The 23420-nt window shown below is 34.9% G+C and overlaps 6 protein-coding genes across 8 annotated transcripts; 3 read left to right on the forward strand and 3 right to left on the reverse strand.

The window, feature by feature from the left end:
* The first annotated feature begins 1 nt into the window (after position 1).
* Positions 2-2078, forward strand: PNKP (Polynucleotide kinase 3'-phosphatase). Its single transcript, XM_066286968.1, has 2 exons — positions 2-1174; positions 1346-2078. Exons 1-2 carry the CDS (start codon positions 220-222, stop codon positions 1945-1947), a joined length of 1557 nt encoding a protein of 518 aa, XP_066143065.1. The 5' UTR covers positions 2-219; the 3' UTR covers positions 1948-2078.
* A 4015-nt stretch (positions 2079-6093) lies between these two features.
* On the reverse strand, positions 6094-8573 carry LOC136341547 (3-hydroxyisobutyrate dehydrogenase, mitochondrial). The gene is made up of 5 exons (XM_066286664.1): positions 7820-8573; positions 7415-7546; positions 6955-7359; positions 6335-6544; positions 6094-6281 (listed from the first exon to the last, which is right to left on the reverse strand). The coding sequence occupies exons 1-5, from the start codon at positions 7872-7874 to the stop codon at positions 6124-6126; spliced, it is 960 nt and encodes a 319-aa protein (XP_066142761.1). The 5' UTR covers positions 7875-8573; the 3' UTR covers positions 6094-6123.
* Positions 8574-9996: 1423 nt separating this feature from the next.
* LOC136341713 (tubulin epsilon and delta complex protein 1-like) lies at positions 9997-16760 on the forward strand. Of its 3 annotated transcripts, XM_066286981.1 has the most exons (5): positions 9997-10095; positions 14614-15983; positions 16038-16409; positions 16463-16636; positions 16697-16760. In XM_066286981.1, exons 2-5 carry the CDS (start codon positions 15867-15869, stop codon positions 16736-16738), a joined length of 705 nt encoding a protein of 234 aa, XP_066143078.1. In that variant the 5' UTR covers positions 9997-10095; positions 14614-15866; the 3' UTR covers positions 16739-16760. The 3 variants fall into 3 exon arrangements, with proteins under 3 accessions (XP_066143078.1, XP_066143076.1, XP_066143077.1); XM_066286979.1 differs by having other exon boundaries at positions 16463-16760; XM_066286980.1 differs by lacking the exon at positions 9997-10095 and having other exon boundaries at positions 14595-15983; positions 16463-16760.
* On the reverse strand, positions 16622-17758 carry LOC136341716 (GATA zinc finger domain-containing protein 1). Its single transcript, XM_066286986.1, has 4 exons — positions 17471-17758; positions 17216-17413; positions 16976-17162; positions 16622-16920 (listed from the first exon to the last, which is right to left on the reverse strand). Exons 1-4 carry the CDS (start codon positions 17612-17614, stop codon positions 16763-16765), a joined length of 687 nt encoding a protein of 228 aa, XP_066143083.1. The 5' UTR covers positions 17615-17758; the 3' UTR covers positions 16622-16762.
* Positions 17759-17803: 45 nt separating this feature from the next.
* LOC136341479 (trichohyalin-like) lies at positions 17804-22619 on the forward strand. The gene is made up of 10 exons (XM_066286498.1): positions 17804-18192; positions 18649-18782; positions 18836-18898; positions 18954-19263; positions 19888-19985; positions 20291-20382; positions 20429-20676; positions 21426-21577; positions 21635-21739; positions 21792-22619. Exons 1-10 carry the CDS (start codon positions 17975-17977, stop codon positions 22052-22054), a joined length of 1683 nt encoding a protein of 560 aa, XP_066142595.1. The 5' UTR covers positions 17804-17974; the 3' UTR covers positions 22055-22619.
* Positions 22516-23324, reverse strand: DCTN6-p27 (dynactin subunit 6). Its single transcript, XM_066286502.1, has 4 exons — positions 23311-23324; positions 23086-23256; positions 22633-22903; positions 22516-22563 (listed from the first exon to the last, which is right to left on the reverse strand). The coding sequence occupies exons 1-4, from the start codon at positions 23322-23324 to the stop codon at positions 22516-22518; spliced, it is 504 nt and encodes a 167-aa protein (XP_066142599.1).
* Positions 23325-23420: the final 96 nt, after the last annotated feature.

Genomic DNA, 23420 nt, shown 5'->3' on the forward strand with positions numbered 1-23420 from the left:
TGTCTTCTTTTAGTTCTCTTTATCCATCTTATGCAATTAAACAGAGATATAATAAAATATCTTCCAAACAATTCGAAAGTGAGAGAAAATAACCTAACAATGTTAATGAAAACAACGACTGTGAATGCAATTGGAATTATTAATACAAAAATAAATATCTTGATGTAGCTTTCAGTAGTCTTCAAACTGCACTTTTTTCAATTAAAAATTACTAAAAAAATGTACAAAACACCCAAATGTGTCCTCACCAATTTGAGCACCAAAAAAACTTTGGAGATTCCTCATTTAACTTCAGTAATCCTTGGCCGCAACAGACAGACTGAGGTAAAAGATTTAAATGTGTCTCGAGAACAATTGCTTTGTACCTCTAATGTAGAAGAATATAAGGTTATTTTAAAATCTGTGGGAAAAGCTAGATCTGGTTGTAATGGGCTCGCACTCACCGAAAATCGTATTTATACCATTGGTCATAAAGATGTGATTGAGCTACGTTTAGGTGACCATAGATTTGAGGTAAATTTTGAACCTGCTCCAACTATATCATCCACAACAAAAGAGGCCTCTTTAAGTTCAGATGGGCCTCAACCAAAAAAGCCTAAAGCTGATTATGCAGTCTTTAACATTAGTCAAAATCAAACATCCAACACAACGGGCATTTGGGAAGAAATAGGCAATAAAGAGCTTTTAATCTTTACCCCAAATGATTGTAAAGCAAAAGATAAAATTGCAAGTTTTGATATTGATGGAACAATTATAAAAACCAAGTCAGGAGCTAGGTTCCCAAAAGATTCAGATGACTGGGTTTTGAATTATGGTAATATTAAAACACAACTTTCCAAATTGAATGATCAAGGATATAAACTTGTATTTTTTACAAACCAAAGTGCAGTTGGTATTGACCACACAAGAATCAAAGAATTCAAGAGAAAAATTGAGAATATTTTAAATAGTCTTAGTTTGCCCATACAAGTGTTTGTTGCGCTCAGTAAGAGGAATTATCGGAAACCCAGAGTAGGGATGTGGGATATGTTTGTTCAAAGAAAAAATGAAGGCATTGAAATTGATTTTGAGAAATCATTTTTTGTGGGAGATGCTGCTGGAAGAGAAAAAAATTGGGCTCCGAAAAGAGGCAAAGATCATTCCATTGCCGATAGATTATTTGCATTGAATATAGGTAAGATATCTTCATATGTTATTATGACATCCCTTGATTTAATCGAGATTAAATATACTGAATTGTGATATGTATTGTTATTTTCAAAAACATACATCCAAGACATTTTATATTAAAACTTCACTTTGTTCTCAAATACCAATAAATCGTCATTTATAATATTTTTGGCAGGAATAAAATTCTATACTCCAGAAGAATATTTTTTACAACAGAAACCAGCTCAATACAAAATGCCTGAATTTGACCCAAGACTCGACATCTCTCATTTAACATATCCAGACTTAACTTATGATAAATTAAATGTAATTTTAATGGTGGGTGGTCAAGGATCTGGCAAAACTTTCTTTGTAAAAGAGATGCTTGTGCCAAAAGGATATATTCATGTCAGCAGAGATCTATTGGGTTCATGGAAGAAATGCATTCAGGTAATGGAGGAGAATCTCAAAAGAAGAAAAAATGTTGTAATAGACAATACCAACGGAGACAAGGAATCTCGACAAAGATATATTCAAGCTGCCAAGAAGTTCAACGCGGATGTTCGGTGTTTTATCATGAACACTAGTTTGGCTCACATGAGGCATAATAATAAATTTAGGGAATTAACAGATAATACTCATACTATTGTTAGTGATATCATAATTTTTAGTTATAGAAAGAACTACCAAGAGCCTGAAAAAGAGGAAGGTTATTCTCAGATTTTGAAAATACCGTTTATTACAAAATTCATTAATAAGGATTTGGAGAAGGTTTATAAGACATTCTTGCTCGATTGATGAGAAGAAGTGTGGGTTTATACTATTTTTTTATAATATACAAGGTGCATCCTTAAAATGGCTATAAAATATATGACTAAAAATTCCTGACCCAAAAATAAGGAGCTCCAGGCGCAAACTTACTCACCATACCATATCCGATGTTGCTATGTGTTGCCGCTACGGGGCGCCAAAGATCTTAAATATATATCGTTTTTTTTCGAAATCATTACTAAACACTTATCGATTTTCATTAATTTGAAAAATAAGAGTTTTTACATAAATTGGTCTGTATTGACGTGAACGGCATCTTTTATTAATCCGTGAAAATATAAGAATGATGCGTAGTTCATAAATAAAACTTACCTTAAATATTTTTTCTGCCACAAGCTAATTTGACCTATTTTTAAGACAATTGCCTCACGTTTGGCCGGGTTAGCGCACTCAAAAATTTAAAAATTGAAACAAAAAACACTTTCATTCCTTTGATATTTTTCAAAAAATTTCCAAGCGTTCAATGTGCTATTTATTACCGCAATGGATTCGTATGGATCGTATAATCAGGGTGTATACCTCAGTTGGTGACTCAGAACTCAACTCCAACAAGTAATTTTGATTCGAAACAGAGGCATACATAGTTGAGTCTTAAAATACAAAAAAATCAATACTAATGCCTAGAAAAAAAAATTCAAAGCAGTTATAGTTTCGAATTCATTTCGACACGGAGCAGAGGCGTCTTCAGTCCAGATCTGAAACAAAAAAAATCATTTTTAATTAATAGAAAATCTTCAAAGCAGTTATAGTTTCGAATTCATTTCGATATGGAGCAGAGGCGTCTTCAGTTCAGATCTGAAACAAAAAAAATCATTATTAATTAATAGAAAATCTTCAAAGCTGTTATAGTTTAAAATTCATTTCGATATGCAACAGAGGCGTATTCAGTGCAGATCTGAAACAAAAAAAATCATTATTAATTAATACAAAATCTTCAAAGCAGTTGTAGGTTCGAATTCATTTCGACATGGAGCAGAGGCGTCTTCAGTTCAGATCTGAAACAAAAAAAATCATTATTAATTAATAGAAAATCTTCAAAGCTGTTATAGTTTAAAATTCATTTCGATATGCAACAGAGGCGTATTCAGTGCAGATCTGAAACAAAAAAATCATTATTAATTAATACAAAATCTTCAAAGCAGTTGTAGGTTCGAATTCATTTCGACATGGAGCAGAGGCGTCTTCAGTTCAGATCTGAAACAAAAAAAATCATTATTAATTAATAGAAAATCTTCAAAGCAGTTAGAGTTTCGAATTAATTTCGACTTGCAGCAGAGCCATGCAAAGTTGAGATCTGAAACCCAAAACAAATTTTAAAATCTTTTAAACAACTTAAGTGGCAATATGATTCTTCTACCACGTCTAACAATGATCCTAAGTGCCATCCTGAAGAGCCAATATTGCAAATAAATTCAAGTTTCAACTGCAATTCTTATTACATTGGTCTCATTAAACTGACTAAACTTAATTGGAAAGGACAAAAAACAACAATCAAAACTTACCCCCTAACAGCTAAAGTGTGGAGCGGAACAAGTCAGCAATATCTCCTTTTACTGTCAAAATGACAGTTAAACTTCCCCCACTATCATTCACTAAGTCCTAGATACACTAACGGTGTTCTTCACGATCCTTTAGAACAAAGGAAAACCAGATTATCCTGGTTATTAGTGGAGCGCGCAGGACAAACGTCTTGTTCGTCGCCGGTCTAACACTGAAGTGAATCATGTGCGAATCACGGCGAAATGGTATCGATACAAAAATATATAAAAAAGATACGACCTGCCTTTTGTTAAGGTACAGCTCATCGGTCTTGGAAATGATACATGCGATGTTTCTAGGATTGGTAATATGGAAGAAAAGTTTCCAATTCAAAGCAGTGGATTCATTGTCCAAACATACCCCAACGGAATAAAAAATACACTTCACATTGCAATGGGATTTTGATCGAAAAGGGAGTTTGAGGTTTTTGGAGAACAATACTAAATTAGAATTTCATGCGGTATTACACACATACGTTCGTCGTATTCGTAATTAATTTACTTGTGTATGTACGCAGTAAAGAGAAAACCACTATCAACTTCAATATTTTGTCTCGGTTTAATAGAAACTTAATAACTTCGAGGCCTGAATAATATATGTAAGCTTAAAAATGTAATTCTCTTACGAACAATAGCCATAAGGATCTTGTTGCAATCTTGGAATGGCATTTCCCCATTCATCAAATTGTCCAGAATTCGTAATTTTTATTAGGATGTGGCAAGTGCTTCTCGCTCTTCTGAGATATCAACGTTTCAAATTTGAAAAGTGACAAGACTTATATCTGTCTTGTAAATTTATATATTTAAGATAAATTCCATTATTAATATACTCCATGATTGTAATTTTTTCCCGTTTGTTCTTTGATAGAATTGCTCGCAACCAAGGTATATAAACCGATTTATTATACGCTTATTAGCATAAGGCACCTTTTTTTTCTAACATCTTTAGTTTATCATTTATTAGGTTTTCGAGAGTTGCATAATGATTGTGATCTAAAAAGCAATAGCTCTAAGCATCAACGCGACAACCCTGCAGGAAAAACGCTTCTTCACCAAATTATCCCGAATTCGTAAATTTTGTCAATGTAACTAATGCAACTCTTTCAATATTTGCAACAAATATATAAACATAATCCTACTTCTCGATGGGCCTTCTGAAACGTTTCTTCCCATTTATCTTGGAAATTATTGGAAAATCGATTAGAAATGAGCATCTTTGGTTCCTTTCAGTTCCCTAGATATTCTCCCAACAATTGGGACGGCACCAATTTTTTTATTCTAAATTTTTTTGGGTTTTTAGCGTTGTCCTCTTGGATTAACGTTATTTAGATTAAAATTACGCATTTTCCTTAATTGCTTTTTAATATTCGCGAACTGTGCAATTCGGTTATATGTTATAATAAATTCTCACATTCATACGTTCATTTCCCTCACAGAATCCATACACTAGAAGCACTTCAGCATTCTCAGCGATAGAATTTTAAAACACTAAAAATTGTTCAATTTACGATAAACTCAACTATAATCAACAATCATAATAAACACTATCGGTAGATCAAAGGTACGGAATATATATTTTTATTAGGGACGTAGAGGATACAAGGTGTACCAAAAATATACCGACAAACTTTAAGGGGTGGTGAGAGACACGAATACGAACCTTTTTCTTTAATAAATATATGTATGTTCGTAAAAGTGCCGTTGAGGCTGCAGAGCATATAAAATATTGTAAATTATATCATTTAACTAAATTAATTCTTGATTTAGTTGGACGGTGGGGCCCGTTGTTAAACAATTTTTGTTTCAACTACGTTTGTTGGAGAACCCAAATATTTCTTTGTCATAACTAGATATTCCAAAGATGCCAATTTTAACACAGTAATAGGTGTTATTTGTACATTATGATTATTCAGACATTGGCAGAGTAAGATTCATTTTGTTGATTTTTAAATCAAAATTTATATTAAAAATGGACGTTAATTTCTCATTTTAAGAACTTACCGGTATGCACCGATGCATTGAAGGAAGTTCTGTAGCTTGGCCCGCGCGTTCTTGTGATCTCAATACCCTAGACTTTTTTCTTTGGTGCTATCTCAAATCTCTTGTGTACAAAACACCTATTGGTAATAGGGAATATCTCTTAGCAAGAATAATGGCCAGTTGCACACACCCACAAGCAATTCTCGGGATATTCCATAGGATCCGCGAGTCAATGAAACTACAGTGCAATCTTGAACCAATGAACCGCTGAAACCAATGTTTAAAACTTTGATCAATTACTGTAAGCCATCGCTTATTTATTAACAAAATAACGTCTAAAACGACAATGAAACAAAAAATGATTATAACGGCCGAAATCATAATGCCTTTTTTTCTGATCAAACGACTCATTTGTGGGCGTATGTTAATTTAAGGGAAAAAAATGTATTGATGTTTCCCATTATCACTAAAAACACTGTATATATTTCTATAGTTCTGAAGGATGTAATGAGTCATGGAAACCTGCACCATGTCTTTATTTAAACGACGATAAACAGTCAAAAACTCCGGTGCTATAATACAATAAAACGCAAAATCAGTCCCACAAAACCATTATATTAAAAACTTATGCTTTTTTCACAGCTGCACCTTGCAGGAATTTATATATCACAGAAAAGTCTTTTTTGCCTAACCCGTAGGTAATCATCGTTCTAAACAGTTGATGCGACATGGCAGTTAGGGGAATCGGGGCACTGATGGTCAGCGCTGCGTCCCCGGCCAGACCTAACAGACGAATCGTACTGAAACCATTTTTCAAATCCACACTATTTACAGACCTAAATCTTTCGCAATAAGGTCCACAGAGAACCCCCCCTCATAGTCTTTGGCGGCGGGTACATTCTCCATAACTCCAGGGACGGGATTATAGGTATCTGAAGACCACGATCGCCCAGTTGAAATATTGACTACGTCAGTGAGGAGTTTGGGGTCCAGGCCTAATTTAACGCCCAAGTTCATGGCTTCGGCAGTTCCAATCATTGTGACACCTTATAACATATCTCTTAATATAGGTATCGGAATTTTACTGTTAAAATTTTAAAATCAGAGCTTTTGTAAAAGTGGCAGCGTTCAAAATCTGTATAATTAAAGTTTAAAATGGTTGTGAATATCTACAGAGTGGGTCATTTTCCAGGGTTGATTCCTTTTTTCCAACCCAAACTTTTTTGTAATACGCCACTGATCGCTCAGTCTTCGAAAATCTCATTCGATTTAGACCCTTTCTTGTCCCTCGCATTTTTTAAATCTGTAACAACTTCGGAAATCTACCCGAAAACCGTATGGACCTGAGTAGTTTGAAAACGGCGAGAATATAGAGAAAATGCGACAAGCCAAAAGGCTTTCAAGTTGAACAAGAAATTCGAATTTTAGGGTCTGAAAGGATTTCAATTCTACCCACCTAAGATGAGATTGTTGCAAAGTTTGGTGATTTGGCCAGCCCCAGGGCCCCCACAGAACAACACTTTAGCTCCCATGTTAAGCAACACCGGCTCTACCTCTTTACAGTCATTTTCGTTGCCCCCCACCATGAAGCATAAAGTACCCGCTTGCGCCCCTACAACGCCTCCTGACACAGGGGCGTCAAGAAAACGCACATTTCCAGCTTTCGCTGCCGCATACAATTCTCTAGCCACTTGAGGTCCTACGGTCGAAGAATCCAGCAGCAAAGAATTTTTAGCAATTTTCCTTAACACCCCCTTTTCTCCTATGATCGTATCTTTGACTATCTGACCGTTGGGCAACATTGTGATGATCACATTTGCCCCATCAACAGCTTCTTCTGCCGATGAGCAAGGAATCGCCCCTGAAATTTTAATTTGTGCGGACTGGGTTAGCGAATTCCTATTAGTGTTAAAAACCTTTTATGCTGCTGATCGCCGAAGGAACTACGTCGTATATCCTGGGTGTCTTCCCGTGCTTGATTAGATTGTTGACCATGCGATGGCCCATTTGACCGAGACCAATGAAAGCCACATTGCTGTTGTGCCTACCTGCGAAATTTGCCCTTTGAAATTTTGTGACGTCAACAAGTTTGAATGGTTAGGTGGGCCAGTAACGCGTCACTAACGGTAAATTTACATGAAAGAGGTCAAGGGGAATTAATAAATGGCCTAATGTGATATCGGTGATGAGAACTTTATTATGACATTTTTCTTATCAACCTGGAGCAAACAGAGGAATGATTAAATTGGATAAATAATACATTTCTTACATAATTACTCTCGGTTTGGCGGACGTTTGGATGGTAAAATGTGTGTACTCACTGTGATTAACGTTTTTCTCCACTCTCACCAGCACCTTCAAACTATTTTTGAACATAATTATTCTTCAGATATCCTCGAAATGGACCCCTTAATCTCGCCAAACAGCACTAGCAAACCATCACATACGAATTCCGAATGATACCATATAACTGTGGCAATTTAGACAAACAAGTAGATTCACTACGTTAGAATATTTTGAATTTCATTTATCAACCGGTTTGACCTTAAATCGTTGTTGTTTCCAATTGTTGGTATCTGATTCGCGTGTAGCTGTTACACCATCAGCAGTGAAATTGTCCGGTCTCTATGGTCGAGGGTCAGCCTACGGTTTTACCTGAGATTTTTAGGAAGGCAAAGGAGCTGTCTGGTTAACTGTCTTTGAATAGGGCTCCTTGTGTGTCTCATGACAGAATACGAAAAATAGGAGGAAGCATTAATTGCCCGCATATACTAGCAGTAACATAAGTGGTATCGAAGACACAATAATTATTACCCGAACTAACCTGTTCCCCCTTCAGTGGCTTTAAAACAGGCCATCTTACTAACGATGAAATAATATGAACATTAATTGTTCACTAATTACAACAGGTGGCTAGTTGATTCGATTGATTCGCTCAACAGCACTTTCGCTCCTAAACAAATCAACGATGCTGCCTAGCATTCGTGCCTTCTTTAATGTTTGCAGCACGTTACTTTTCATTCCGTTATTTATCCGTTTTGGTTCAGGTTACCTTTATACCGAAAGAATCAAAAAGTGGCAGTAACTTTTTTTCTCAATCTATGAGCTCGTATTTATCATGCACGCAAAGTATCATTTCCGCACATCATCCCTGGTTACTGAATAAACACGAAAATATTCCCCAGAAAAGTGCTATTCACAGTTAGACACCAAATCCCAAAACAATCGTTGCTCCTTAACTCCATCATTGTCCCAGCGACACCATAACTTAAGCAGTATGTATTTAGGAGCTGAGCAAATAAGAGCATCGTTATCTTCAACATTCAAACAATCCGCAGAGTATTAAGCGCGCAAATAAATTTCCCAAGGTTCTCAAACAGCACTCGTGTAGTATTAGCAGAGACGTAGGCAATTTTTGCTTATTCTGAGATTCTAAGGATTAAAATTTTTCGGTCAACCATCAACTTCAAAAAGTCCGGCTCGAAGTTTTTAGGGCGCCCGCTCAAAGGCTTCTGGCAAGGGCGAAGTCCGGCAAGAAGTAGTATGAGGCGATAAAATCTGTGCACGCTATAATCCATACTTAATTTATAAAAAATTCTCGGTGCGCTATGTAGAAGGAGACTCTTCTTCCCCTGCGTGAAAAATTGATAGTATAGCAGCCAAGCTCTGGCAAAGTTGCATTTTACAGAAAAAGGAATAATCCTTGATTCGTAAAGCGACCTATGAGATACCTTTACTCTCAGAAACAGCACCGTAACCAATACATAGCATCTGTACCCCCAAAAAAGTCCAAAAAGTGAAAGCAATTAAATTACTTAATTGTGGTCTAGTACTTTTAGTACTCGTGGAAATCTTTTTGTTATCTCACAAAGAACCACCCCCATTATCTTACAAAATGTATTACAAGTAAATCACGTCAAAGGGGTTGCTTTGCGGTAGGTGGTCCGTATATGATCGTTGCACCTCATTAAACCGTTCTTTTCTTACATAATTTAATTTTCTATGTTGATTATCCATACGTCAGTTGTCATTGTCTAGCCTCTTTTTTGTCCGAGGTTGACCTCTTGTCTCGGCATAGATTGCGCGTCCCATCCGTGTTTATTGCTACCCATCAGTTATTATTAAGAAAGTAAAATGCAGTTTCTTTGATTTTACGCTTCTTTGATTATCTCGTTAATCGATAAAATACGGAGTAAATCAATCAGCGATTGACAACCAACAAAATTTGACATTAACATGCGAAATTTCTAATATGTCAAATTCCGCCATCGTCGACTAATTACCCAGGAGGGGAAATATCTGCTTTCCACAGCGAAGCGAGATTTTTTTTACGATTAGGAATAGCGCAAGTGCTGAAATGCACAATCTCTGTTTATTTTTTGGCCGTCCTGTACGTTCAGCCCCACTTAAAAGGTGTTAATGATAAGGAGTGACGTCATAGGCTTGCTATACTTATGAGTGCGTCTCGACGTGTCATATGAATGTGTATCCCGCCCGCCTAGCAGACAGGTGTAAATAAGTTCAAATTCAGTTTAGGTGCGCTCCTCACGGTGAAAAAAAGAGAGCCATCATCAGGGTTTAGTCTCCACGTACCCAGGTAGGTTCCATTGTTCTCTTTCATAATACCTATATCGATCGATTTGCGCGACTCTGTGAATTCTCTCTTATCGGCGAATTTCATTATGGGAAGAAAGTGTGCGTCTCTGATGGTACCGTTCGAAAGTCACGCGTACTCAGACCAGGACGTTTCTTTGACGATTCAGAAACGCGTTCTTCATAAAAACTTCCATTATAATATGGAACGTTCGAAGGTCGTCAAATAATAAAAGTTATAGCAAAAAGTTATCAGTAGGTGCCTATCGCAAAAACGGCGCCGTTGTCTCAATTATTGCAATTTGTTGTAAGCCACTTTTAAAACCAAGACTTAAGGCGCTGATGAGATAAATCTGAATTCGGACTTTAAAGAATTAGTCAGGTATGTTAATTGGAGAAGACGATGTTAGCGCTCATTAGTGGTCACATGCCAAACACTCTGATTAGTATATGTGTGCCTTGGCAGAGTTTGTTGGCATTGAAAGTAAGTCTGAGTACTTGCTTGCAACACTTTAAATTGTGGATTTCGAAAATGATCTATAGTCGATAAAGTTCGCAACTGTCGATTCAATTCAAAAGATTTACCCAATTGTTTTCGATTTATATGTATCGATAAGAACATTTCTTCCATTGAAAATAAGGATATGCAAAAACATATCATTTTCGAATACGGTTCAGGAAGTATCACAAAAGCCCATTAGCGTTTCAGAACAATCGGTTGAATTTTAGTCGATTATTGATTACCTCTGAATAGCATGAGTATGTTACGTGTATGTTAAACTACCCAATGCTACGATTTTACACATCATCCGTTGGCAGATATGGAATTCGGGCGTCCACACCAGTGTAGCGATATCTCTGGCAAAAGCTATCTGCGTCTGTTGTAGTAACACAGGATCCCACGGAAGTCGGCCATATTGCTTTACCAAGTATAGGACTGGTGCGAGTGCCTGAATTCTCCATGTATAAGCAGTAACTATTAGTATCGCATTTGGAAGGAAAGTGCTCGATAGTTCCCGTACTTAGTCCGTCTTTAAAGGCACTATGTGCACAAATGGTCTCGAACAGTAAGGCCCGCGAAGGCGGGCAGTCTTTAGAAGATCGACATCCAGAGCAATCTTGAAAACATGCGGCATATTTAACATCGATCAGGCCGGAATGTTTTCGATAAGTGAGAATCTTTCAGTTCTCTACTTCTACAAAATTAAATATCACTCTCCTTTTGCCGTGAAGCTGATCAGCAGCTTGCCAGCGTTTTCACTGACTTATACCAATGGTTAGAGGTAGCCGGAACTCTGAACCATTGACCTTTAACTGAAGAATGGTTCCACATAACCGATCTTACTCTTGTTCAACTGTTGGTCAACCTTTCTAGTTTGGAGAAAAATTCATGCGTTAATTACTTTACTCGTTTTTAAAATCTGACGCCATTTTGTTTTTTTCGAAAAATTTCTTCTGTCCCGCTATTTTAAATTCGGACATGAGATTACGATAAGTCAACGATAAGGAAATTTCGCGGTCAATTCCAATATCAGCAAAAATGTCTTGTATTCAATACAAATTGATTTCAAAGTTTGGGTCACTTCTGATTACACCGAAAGTTGCCAAAACATTTCAATTTAAATAGGATAATTCTACGCCCTGAATATCTCCAAATACAGAGTGTAAATAACGTTTATGATAAGTTACTGTTAAGTGCTAATTTAAATGGCGTCATGCGCAGTGCTTAGAGAACGTCGCATTCTACTGCATTTTTCGGCTCAAATTAATAGAAAATCTCCAAACATTACTTTTTAAAAATCCTGTTTCAAAGTCGGATATTTTTCAAAAACTACCAACAGCAATTAATGTATTTAATTGGTTCTGGGAACGCGCGGCTATTAGTAGAGTTTTAGAAACTTTCCCAGTCTACTTACGGACTGTAATATATCATCATGGAGATATTTCAGGGGACGACAATACTCTGCGAAATAATTAAAAAATGGTAATACACTCATGGTCAAAAAAGCACCCTTTTCAACGTATAGGGTGGCAAAACTCTAATATTTTTTAAACATTTTCAAAATTTTTTTAAATTTCGTTTTCGTTTGGACTTATATTCATTTTAAGAAATTTGATGAAACGTTACGAAGTACTTCAGAAAATTTATAAATGAGCCAGATGGTTTTTCCTTCTTGCTTCCTTTATATTCTTAATTCACATTGAGGTATGATACGCAAATTCTACAAAAACCGCGAAAGATACGAAAATACTGCAACAAAACCAAAAACTTAAAGAATTGAAAAAGGAATTTAAATTCGTTATCAGAATTTATACAGGGTGTTCGAAAAAAAGATACGTAGCATAAAATGATACATGGCCCAAAAAACCTAACTGGTTGTGTATGGCTCCCGACGATTTAAATATTTTGTTGTTGGTCTTAAAAAAAGAGGCGTACGAAATTTAAAAAAAACCTCAAGATATACGTAAAAAAACGCAAAAAAAAGAAAGAAAATATGAAAATAGTGCTTTTTTCACCATGAGCCTATTAGTCCTTTTTAACTATTTCGCAGAGTACTATCGGCCCTCTAAAATATCTCCAAGATAATATGTTAAACCCTGCATATGCAAACAACACTTATGCTTTGTAGAAGCCCAAATATCTTCCTTGTGAGCATTAAGTTACGCTTGCAAGAAATGAGTTCATATCGACTTTGATCAATTCTTGGCAGTTTATAATGTTAAAATCGTAAAACTCATAGTTGCGAAAACTTTATGATATCTCTAGGACAATAAACTTTGATACAGCAAAACGACCTCACTTTTCTGGGAACTCTTGGAGAACAAACAATGTGTACATGAAACCGACATGTGAATCATGAATAATTTTATGAATCGATCGAATCGTAATCGGGAAATATGTCCTAATACCTTCGGATAAAAAGTCGATGCAGAGATGACTGTTGTTGTTGGAATTTTACAACTGATTCGTTAATACTTAGAGAATTATGACACTTCCAAACAATGGTTCGAATATAAAACAGAAATTATAACAATATAATTGAAGCAAAAATTACATTATGGTCCGGTCATAAAATGATCTTCATTTTAGGAGTGCAATAAGAAAATGCTTTGGATAATGTTAGCAGTACTTTAATAGAATTGTTATAATGCGGTATTAAGAGCATTCGCAAGAGATTCTTGGCTGTTTCTGAGAAATGCTGATTATAAGCTGGAATAAATATTATAAGCACGAGAAACCTGTCTACGTGACCTAATCACATAATTACAAAACTTAAGTTTATTTCCCCAAGTTCGCCTAAATCCGCATGCAAACAAAATAACGGCCTATTTTTACACCCAGGGGATAAACATGGAGTTAAGTTCGCTTATCGAAGTGGAATTACAAATAACGATAAAGGTGTACTGTGAGTCGTATCAAGTATATGTACCTATATGTGTATGTATGTGTGTGTGTGTAAAAGCAAGTACTTACAGCTAACATTATAGCAAAGACTCGCTCAGGCATGTGTGTACAAAACGCAACGTATCCACCTGTTTATTGTTAAATTAACACGCTTGTGATAGGTACAAGGTAAAGTTGCCCTACCTGCTTGTGATAGCACTGGGTTGTAAGTAGAAAACTTTTTTAAATCAATGGAACCCACTTTGTAGGTTTATTTCCCAAACATAATCAGTACGATTTCCCCCTTTGAATCCCTACTGTGTGAGAACTGAATAAACAGAGCTCTCCGCTAATAATTATAATAAATGAATCTAATATTGGAGCCAAAGGACAAACTTCAAACATAAACGATATTCATTCAATAAATTGATGAAAAAAGTGTCATCAAAATCAAATACTTGGATAAGCATTAAATTGAGTTAATTCCCCGAACGGGTATCTTATCAAGTAAATAAATGGGTGGACATGTGCTCCAATATAAATTTATGCAGTACTACAGAAACAAAAAATTATAGTTAGGAGAAATATTAGGTGACGGCGATTTTCCGTAGATGATGGATACTTAAAAATTCTTAGGTGGTTGCCTCATGAGGACTTACATAAGGTACAGATAAAAATGTCTGATGTTTAACAAGTTTGACTACGGTGGTACCATTTAAAACGTGGCGCAATATTTACTATTAGAGATAGTTCTGTTTGATATCAAATCCCGGAGCGTCACTTAGAATTTATATCCCTTTAAAAACAATGGCGCAATAAAGTAATTAAGCGATTATAGAGGTGTCATAAATTTTTTGATAAGAGCAGTTTTCATTCTAGCTTGTTCCTACGAAATACCTTGGTAAGATAGGACGAATATACTCCAGAATCCATTCTTGGCTTATCGCTATTTGAACTAAAAATTTCTTTTTTCACCTTTTAGCACAAAATGTTTGCTTTGCTAGTTAACACCCACAAGGTGCTTCTTCACTCGAAGATTTACTGGATCTTGTCTTAAATGCGATCGGTGTGAGACAACTGAATGTGAATGGGACTAATTTTATTTAAAAAAATTATATGTATTTTCTTCCTTTCTAGATCTACCATGACGGCTTCGAGGATAATTCAGGAAGATGTGACATCAAGAAGATTGCAGCAGGAAATTTGAAAATAAAGAGAGCTATCCGTCGACAGTCTATATTTTTACACTGTCATGGAGTTGCTCTCTTTATGGCCAAATTTCAACTCGACGATGGACATTTTTATTTCGTAATATTTGTTCGTGCGTCGAACATCTACTCGGAGCTAACTTTAAATCGGTCGCGCCATATCACACGAATTCCCAAAATGATAATACAATATTATTACGATGCAGTAGTTAATTTACCAAACCCGGCCCAAGTACATATAAAGTTTGATTGACTAGTTAGCGTGAAACGATAAATCAAATTAACTGGTGAGCTCTATAACTACAATCAGATTAAAATAGCTCCTTTGGTTTTCAAGATACGAGGTCACTTATTTACCGGTTAGCCAATACGTGCATGTTTTCAAATATATATATATATTTTGTGGTCTTAAAATCCTTAAAAATAAATATTCATGATAAGCTTTTTAATGAGTTCCTAGGAGGTACCTCGAAGATGTTTTAAAACATTTCCATAAAATTTGGTTTGAGTCTTAAATAGATAATATTCTGAGAATTAAAAAAAAAATCAGTTCAACAACTTTTGCAGGTCTAAATTTTGAGCTAGCATTAGAGGCTTGTGTGGAGGGCATATTAATCTAGTCAAGCCTGAATTACAAACTCATGCCCTTAGAACTTTTAAATTCCTTTCGTCTCTGAGCAATAATTGGTATCAAAATTATTCTTTTTTCGGTCTCATGGCAGTTTCAGATGGGGGAGAACAACAACGTTTAATTTACCAGAAAGTTACAAATACGACCGCTAATATACTCATTTACATAGAAATTTATTTTATTTTAATTAGAAATAAGCAAAAAACATGTTAGAGGAGTTTCAAATACGATACACTCATTAAAATTTGAATTTATAAAAATACTTTCAAAAAACAGAAAGTAAAATTTAAGGTTATATCAACGACATATCGAACTACTCCAAAACACTTGTTCTTTTCGTTTAACTCAAGGTAATAAAAGGACGCAATACCACCCACATGGAGCAACCATAACTGTCAAAATAACGCATGAAAAATCTAGATAATATTGGCGCGAAAAGAAATTATGAATGTTTTGTTTACTTTTTATATCTATGTTAAATAATTTAGATAAAATCATAATTAAATAACTTCTGTTTTATACGTTAATATAACAGCAATTATTACTAAAATATGGACATAAAACACGTTATAACAATACTTTGTAAACTCCTAAACACCGTTTATAAGACTAGCCTAAAACCTGAGCATTTTCGACAGGCTAAATTTGGAAAAACTGAGGAAAATGTGGTAAGAAATGTCCAAATAATATCCAGAGCATTGGCCCACAGTACATTGTTTTAGATACCTATTTTACTAGATTCATTATACAAAATCTTAAATGTAAACAACTTTCGAGATGTCTACAATAAGCTCAATAGTTTAAATTACAAGAGACTGGCTTTCCACACTGAATGTTACGGTAGCAGTCGAGAACTGTTGATGGCTCTAAGCTTCCTTGTAGCCTCTTCATTGGAAAAAGATTTAATTGCTAAGATGAAAATCAGTCAATACCCAAAAGTTGATGTTCCACTATTTGAACTTCCAGTTATCAATTGGAAAACTTTTGGAGATTGTGACTTAAAAAATTACAAAGTCTGGTTATGTGGGAAAATTTCTTCCAACAATAAATTGGCTGAACAATATACTGAACACACTTCCATGATTCAAGAAAAAGTATGTTGTAACATAAACATTGCAAGTGCAATTCAAAATATTTGATTTTACAGTACAATAAAACCCTTAACATAAAACCCCATGGTAAACTGACTCTTTATGAAATCTTGGCTTTAAAAAATGATAAAATTGGACAAGAATTTCTCACGGAAACTGAACCCTTGTTGATGATTATTGATATTTATAAGGAATGGCACAAAAATGAGACTCAGTTTTGGAAGTGGATGGTTTGTATTTTCAATGAAAATTTATATACAAATAATACATTTTTAAATCTATTTTTACAGATAACTGTTATAGAAGAACCCAAAAAATCTCCTGTTAAATAAATAAATAAAAACTTTATAACTTTTTTATCTTTTAATTGAACTCATATTTGCCCAAATATATCCTGTGTCAGGAGTCCTAGTTACAGTTCTGTAAGGGCTACTTTTAGACTTATAGTAATCTGAAGGAGCATGCATGATGAAATCCATGTAGTCCAAACTTCTTGGAAAGTCTTCTTCAGGTCCTGAGAATTATAACTATGATTTTTCTTACGAACAAAAGGCACAGTTCCTACTTACCAATAATGTAAGTTGCGGGATCAAATTCTAAATTTGGAGGTGGACTTTCTGCTGTAGGAAGTAACCATTGAAGGACGGCGCTTTTACTGCAATATTGGTCAGTCATAAGGCCAATTATTTGAGCATAATAGCAGTCATCATTTTCATCTGTTACAGACATTATATCCCCAATTTGAATGTAACTCCCCTTCAAATCATAGTTCATCAGTACAACATGTTTTAACTGGGAATTTAGCAAACCTTATGAAAAACAAAATCACTTGTAACAGTAGTTGCTACTGAGGCTGGAGACTTCATTGGTACCTTCTTAAACAGACCCCTACGGCCCCGACCTTTTGGAACAGTTGCTTGTTTTGGAGTTGCATTTGGATTGTGTCTGGTCTTGTATGATCGAGCAGATCTAGTTTTCTTTTTTTGAGGCTTTTCTTCTTCTTCGTCCTTCACACAGGGGAAGCTTATTTTTTAAATTTAACCTTAAACTGACAGAGAGAATACCTTCACTTCTGTGTCCTCAATATTGTCTTTTTTCGCTTCGGTTACACAATTGAGGCAGATTACACCAAGGTTTTCAGCATTGGTCCAAAAAGAGGACTCTTTAGTCTGGCATTTTAAGCAAACAACTGGGTTTTTATAAGGCATTTTGATTCTTAACGAAAAACGTTTAATTGAGAAATGATGTCACATTTTTTTATTAATGATATTCTTGATTTTTTGTTTTTTCGCGTAGAAATGCCACAAACAACGAATCTTTATATGGAATATTTTGATTTTGAAATAAAACTAATCTTTGAGGTTAGGTTTCAATATCGCAAGAGCAAGTTACTCAAAATGTCGAATATTTGAATCTCAAATTGCCCTAATTACGATCTCAAAATTTGAAAACCTTTTTTTCTGTCAAATTTATCAGCTGATTCGTGACATTTCTTTGTTTATTTTTTAATTGAATAAAAATTACTTAAAAATTTTAATAATTCGCTTTAAGTGATTTTAAGAGTAAATATGTCTAAATTCCCGGATAAAAGACTCCGTTTCTCCGTCGAACAAGATATGCAACTCCTGGCTGAAGTTCTTAAGCAAAACCCCTTTGAGAATACAGATCGATGGGGAGAAATACATGAGAATTTCGTCCAGGAATGCAATGTCCCTTTTTCCTTAAGGACCTGCAAAGACCACGTAAATCATCTTTTGAATCTTCACCTGAAGAGGGTCTTAAAGGTGTAAGTATCACTCAGAGTAGTCATGAGAAATATATCAATTGTACATCACTAGCAGTTAATTTTCCAATTAAAGATATGTCCCAAAATATCTCAACTGTGCACTCCATATTTATTTGTCCCTTTGCCCTTGGTGCAGATTGTATTTTATTAAATGGCTTATTTATGTGTACTACATTTGACATACACTCTTGCTTAACATTCATTGTCCAGGACAACTAGTGCTGAAAGAGACACACAAATAGACACATATGTAGTCTTTTCTAACGAAACTGCATGTCTTTTGCAACTTTTAAGCTGTATGTGTAAAGAGGATTAATTTTTATTATTAAAATGGCCTTTCTGGAGATGTGAGGAGATTGCTTAATTGAAATTAAAATCTTCCTTCAAAGTCTCCTATTACATTATCTTGAATATCATTCTTCACTTACCTTTGCACATTTTGATTTGAATGTTCAGGCGTCCAAGAGAAACTCCAGATGATTTTGAGCAAAAGAAGAAATGCTTGGACCAAATTTTGAATATGCGTAAGGGTATCTGTTCTGATTACAATGCTCAAAAAACGCAGAGACCTTCAGTTACCACTTCTCAGAGTAAGATTTCATACAAACAACATAACTGTTGTTTACAATGCTATTATTTACAGTAATTTGTGGATCGATGGAAAGCGGCAGCGATTACAGATTTATTAAATCAGAAGATAGTGATGGTATGAATACCATAATATCTTATTTAAACTCATGTTTTTGGTAAATCATGTTTAGATGACTTCTATTGGGATGAGGAAAACGAACGCGACAAAAGGGAAAAGGAAAGAGAGGCAAATGATTTAGATGGTAAATTAAGTAAACAAGAGTTGGCCTTAAAAGAGCGCGAGCTGTCTTTGAGGGAACAAAAATTGAAATTAGAAGAAGAGCGGTTAGAGCTGGATGTGATGGAACAAAACGAAAGGGCACAAATGGAGAGAGCTGAAAGGGAGGCTTATAGGAATGTTGCAGTTCAAAACCAGGCAATTGTTTCTGCACTTATGGACAGGTTTAACGGGGGGAATGGAGGAAATAACTTGTACATTTTGTAGTTCAAAAAAAATATAATGAATGTTAAGGACAAATTAAATTTAATTTACTAGGTTTAGGTATATTTTTTGATACAATAAGTATGTATAAAACATGAAATAACAGTACGATAAAGATTGTTTATTTAAAGCCTTTTTAATTATAAATGTTATAGAAATTATAATCTGCTGTCTTCTTTCATCCCACTATTACGGTTTCTTATTTGGTTTTCTTATGTGGTGATAATTTGGCAACATTTTCATTAGAGTCTCCATTTGCAATACCTGAGGCTGAAACAAAAGAGATACATTTTTAACAAACAGAAAATACAAAACAATAGTATTTACGAAACCAAAATTGGTCAAAATTACTTTATTAAAAAATATTATGGCGTATTTTTACTATCTCGTAACTGCGACATGCACTTACAATAAAGCAATTTTCTATTAACACTATTTTAGAGGTGAAATCAACACATCATATTGTCTATTCTTTCAATTTTTGCACTTTGTAATCGTTGTTACACAAATACAAGAATCGGCATATACCGGAAATAAAACCCAGCTACCTCCACACGACAGGCAGTAACTCAGACCACTACACAACCATCGTGGGTGAATACTAAAATTAACAATTCTTCAAGATTCAGTTCAGAAATAACGGGGAGCTACGCCGCTGCTAGCCACGTTCCGTTATGGCTAAATTACCGGAATATCAACAGCGAAGCTGCCGGGCAAGAAAGTATCTTTACAGCTGCGTTCCAAAACTGAAACTCTTAGGAGTTTTGTCACGCGCACTCGCAAGAGATCCTGTACTTTATTTCCTCATTTTTAATTTTATGTACGATTGCATCTTAAAAACTTAGAGTGTAATTTATGTATATTTACTAAAAATACAAAACTCATTAAAGTTATTGAGAATAACAAGAACATCATGATAACAAATTGAAAATTTAGTGTCCCACGAGAGCGTTGCGAAACGTAAATGGACCGAAAAAAGTGATTAACCGATACTATCCTCAAATGTATTCTAATTCGCGAACGCAGTCGTCCGCCCTAACAATCGAAGCGAGGTCACCAGTCTCGAATCGATACGACAAAAACGAAACGACAGTGTTTGTCGGGACGCTACGCTGTCGGTACGTCAAACGTTAATAATTACGCTGCAAAACGGTGCCGTTTTAGGGAAACAATCCAAAAATGAACCGGGAAAAAATGTGGCGTAAACCCAGAGAAAGGCTCAGATACACCAACGAGCACAGTCTCATGCTTCTCAAAGAGGTGCTCGATCGGAACCCGTTCGAAGATCCCTACAGATGGAGTACTGTGCACGATAATTTCGTAAGGATGACGGCCCGGCCGCACACTTTGCGTTCCGTTAGGGAGCACGTGGACTACCTTTTAAAACTCTACGTCAAAGGAGATTTGGAAAAGTAAGTTTTAGCGCAAAACGTTAAATAAAGTTGGGAAAAAATAAGGGGGATGGGAGATTATGCATTGGAGCTGCGTTTATTTATATGATTTTGGATTTAATGATTGCAGTGGCGGAGGCAAGATTTTAAATCTATTGTATATGCACATTTTAAAATAATTTTAATAAAAATATTGAATTCTACTGGTATATGAGTATTTAATTTGAAATACCCAAAAATTATTTTAACTGATCGACAATCTGCTAACTCTAATTTGATAAACCAGATTGAAATTTTGCAGTATATGTACATTGCTCAACATTGAATGTTCCTCAAACATTTTTCACATTTTTGTCAAATTTTATAGCATTTCATATTATTTACATTTAAGAATTAAACAGTATCATTTTTTGGTGAGACCAGGAGGTTCTTTAAGGCCAGGATTATCCATCTTAACAGTGAAAACATAAAAAATAACTGCTATGGTTATTAACTATAAGGAAAACCGTAATTTACGGATGGATGGCAGAGAACCGAGTCACTGTTGCAGTTATTCCAATTTAAGTGTTTTTATAAAAATCAACTATGAACTTGTGCAGACAACCTTATTAATTCAGGGACTTGGATTAGCTTCCTGATGATCATATCAAAAATTCGTCAAAATAAGGTTAAGGTGTGTTGAAATAAACGGCTTTAAAATTATCTAACTGGTTTAAACGAAATCAAGTCAACGTTTAATAATGTATAACACAAAAATGTTTATATTTTAGTAAAGCGAGATATAAAGGAAGTGACGATGAACACACGGAGAAACTACAACTCTTACAAGAAGTGCTGGCTTTAAAAGAGAAATATTTCGACGTAATTCAGGAGAAAAAGCCCATTCGCGAATTGCGTAATAAAAGACCAAGGTCGGAAACTTGTAAGATACAATCTAGAAATTGTAATAAATTTACCCTCAAACTCCGTAATTTTTAAGCGTCCAATGAGGACAATGACGAGTCAACCGACATGTTTTTAGACGAAGAGCTTAATGATCTGCCACAGGCTGCTGGTAGCATTTCATCTGTTACACAGGACGGAGGTAAAAATATTCTAATAATCGTTATAACAAATTTACTATTTATATATTATAGGTTTGGCAAATATCACAACTCTCCAGTTCTTCAAAGACAAGCACACCACTGAAGTAGAAGTGCGCAGAGCTGAGATTGACCTACAAGAAAAGAAACTTTTGCTTGCAGAGAGAGAATTTAAGTTACAGAAAGAGAAATTTGAGTTAGAAAAACAGGAAAGGCAGCGCAGGCTAGATTTAGAGTTGCAAGAGAGAGCAATGCACATGAAGGTTCTAGAACAACAACAGAAGCTAATAAGGATGTTTTTTGAGCAGCATAAGTGAGGGTTCCTTGATCTCAGTTTGGGAATTATTTTTCCCATTTTTCCCGTTGAAGTGGAACTGAATTAAAAGATTTATTCTCTGTGAGAACTGTAATAGTTTATATTTGAAATTTTTAGCAATTACGCAGAAATAAGTATCATTAATATGAAATAAGTCATAAAGTTACTAAATGAAAGTTTGCACACAAATCTGCTTTGCAGCCATTCTATTTGTGGGAATTGATTATTACAGATATATAGAGATAGAAGATGAGCATAAATAGCTATAAAATAAATCAGATAATTGACGATATGAGACAAACAATTATATTTGGGATTAAAATTTGAGTTACTGTTTACATATGAAATATATGAAGAAAAAAACTTGATAATTTTTAAATAAATGGACTCTGAACGTCACCTTCTGTAGGAATGTAATTACAGTTACTTAAAGGGCAGTTGTGCACTATTTAGTTATTATTTTCACTGAGGAATTAATTTAATATTTCTCTCAGTATCAATGGTATTATACTAAAAATGTATATTCTAGATTTCCATAGTAACAATAAATATTTTTCTGTACACAATTTTTGCACTTACCACAGGCTTATCCAGCCCCTCCCTCATTTGACAGTTTCCTCCAAATATAGAAATATTTTCTTTCAAAACTTGCTCATCAGTTATTCGACAACCTGCTCCAATAGTGCACCCATCTGAGACAGTGACTTTATTGCCAACAAAGCATTTGGTCTCAAAAACATTGTTATTGCCTATCTTGGGAGATTCCACTGTGCAGTCCACTTCGAAAACATTGTGGGAACCAATTATTAATACTGGGGTGTTTTCTTGCTCTTGTTGGTCAAATGGTAATCTATAGAACCAAAAAATGATGATAAAATTGGAAGAGTGAAATTATACAGATAAACCATTTCTTATTTTTGAATAGTTCTTGGCAGGTAAAATTTTTTTATTGCACTCCTGATATGGGTGATGATTATTATTCTTTCAGTTAGATAATCTTATATTGATTATTAACTAGAATAATAAACATACCTGTGAATTATTTTTGCCTGTTCCTCAATTAAGCAGTTTTCACCAATAATAATAGGACCAGCTTCGGCTAATATGGTGACACTTGGATGAATAATAGTACCAGCCCCAATTGTGATATCACCTCGTAGTTTCGACTCCTCACAAACCAGGGCCCCCGGGAAGATTTTAATGCTAGAAAAGGCATAATGTAAGAAGGTTTTTCAAACTTAGATGGGCATTAGTTACTTGTTTCTTGACATTTTTTGAAACGCACATTAATACTGTTCCTTTAAATGTAGAATGCCATGTATTTGAAACTAATCTAGACCTTACAGAAGAGAAATTGAAAGCTCTTT

This window comes from Euwallacea fornicatus, chromosome 10, assembly GCF_040115645.1.
Source record: "Euwallacea fornicatus isolate EFF26 chromosome 10, ASM4011564v1, whole genome shotgun sequence".
NCBI classification, from domain to species: Eukaryota; Metazoa; Arthropoda; class Insecta; order Coleoptera; family Curculionidae; genus Euwallacea; species Euwallacea fornicatus.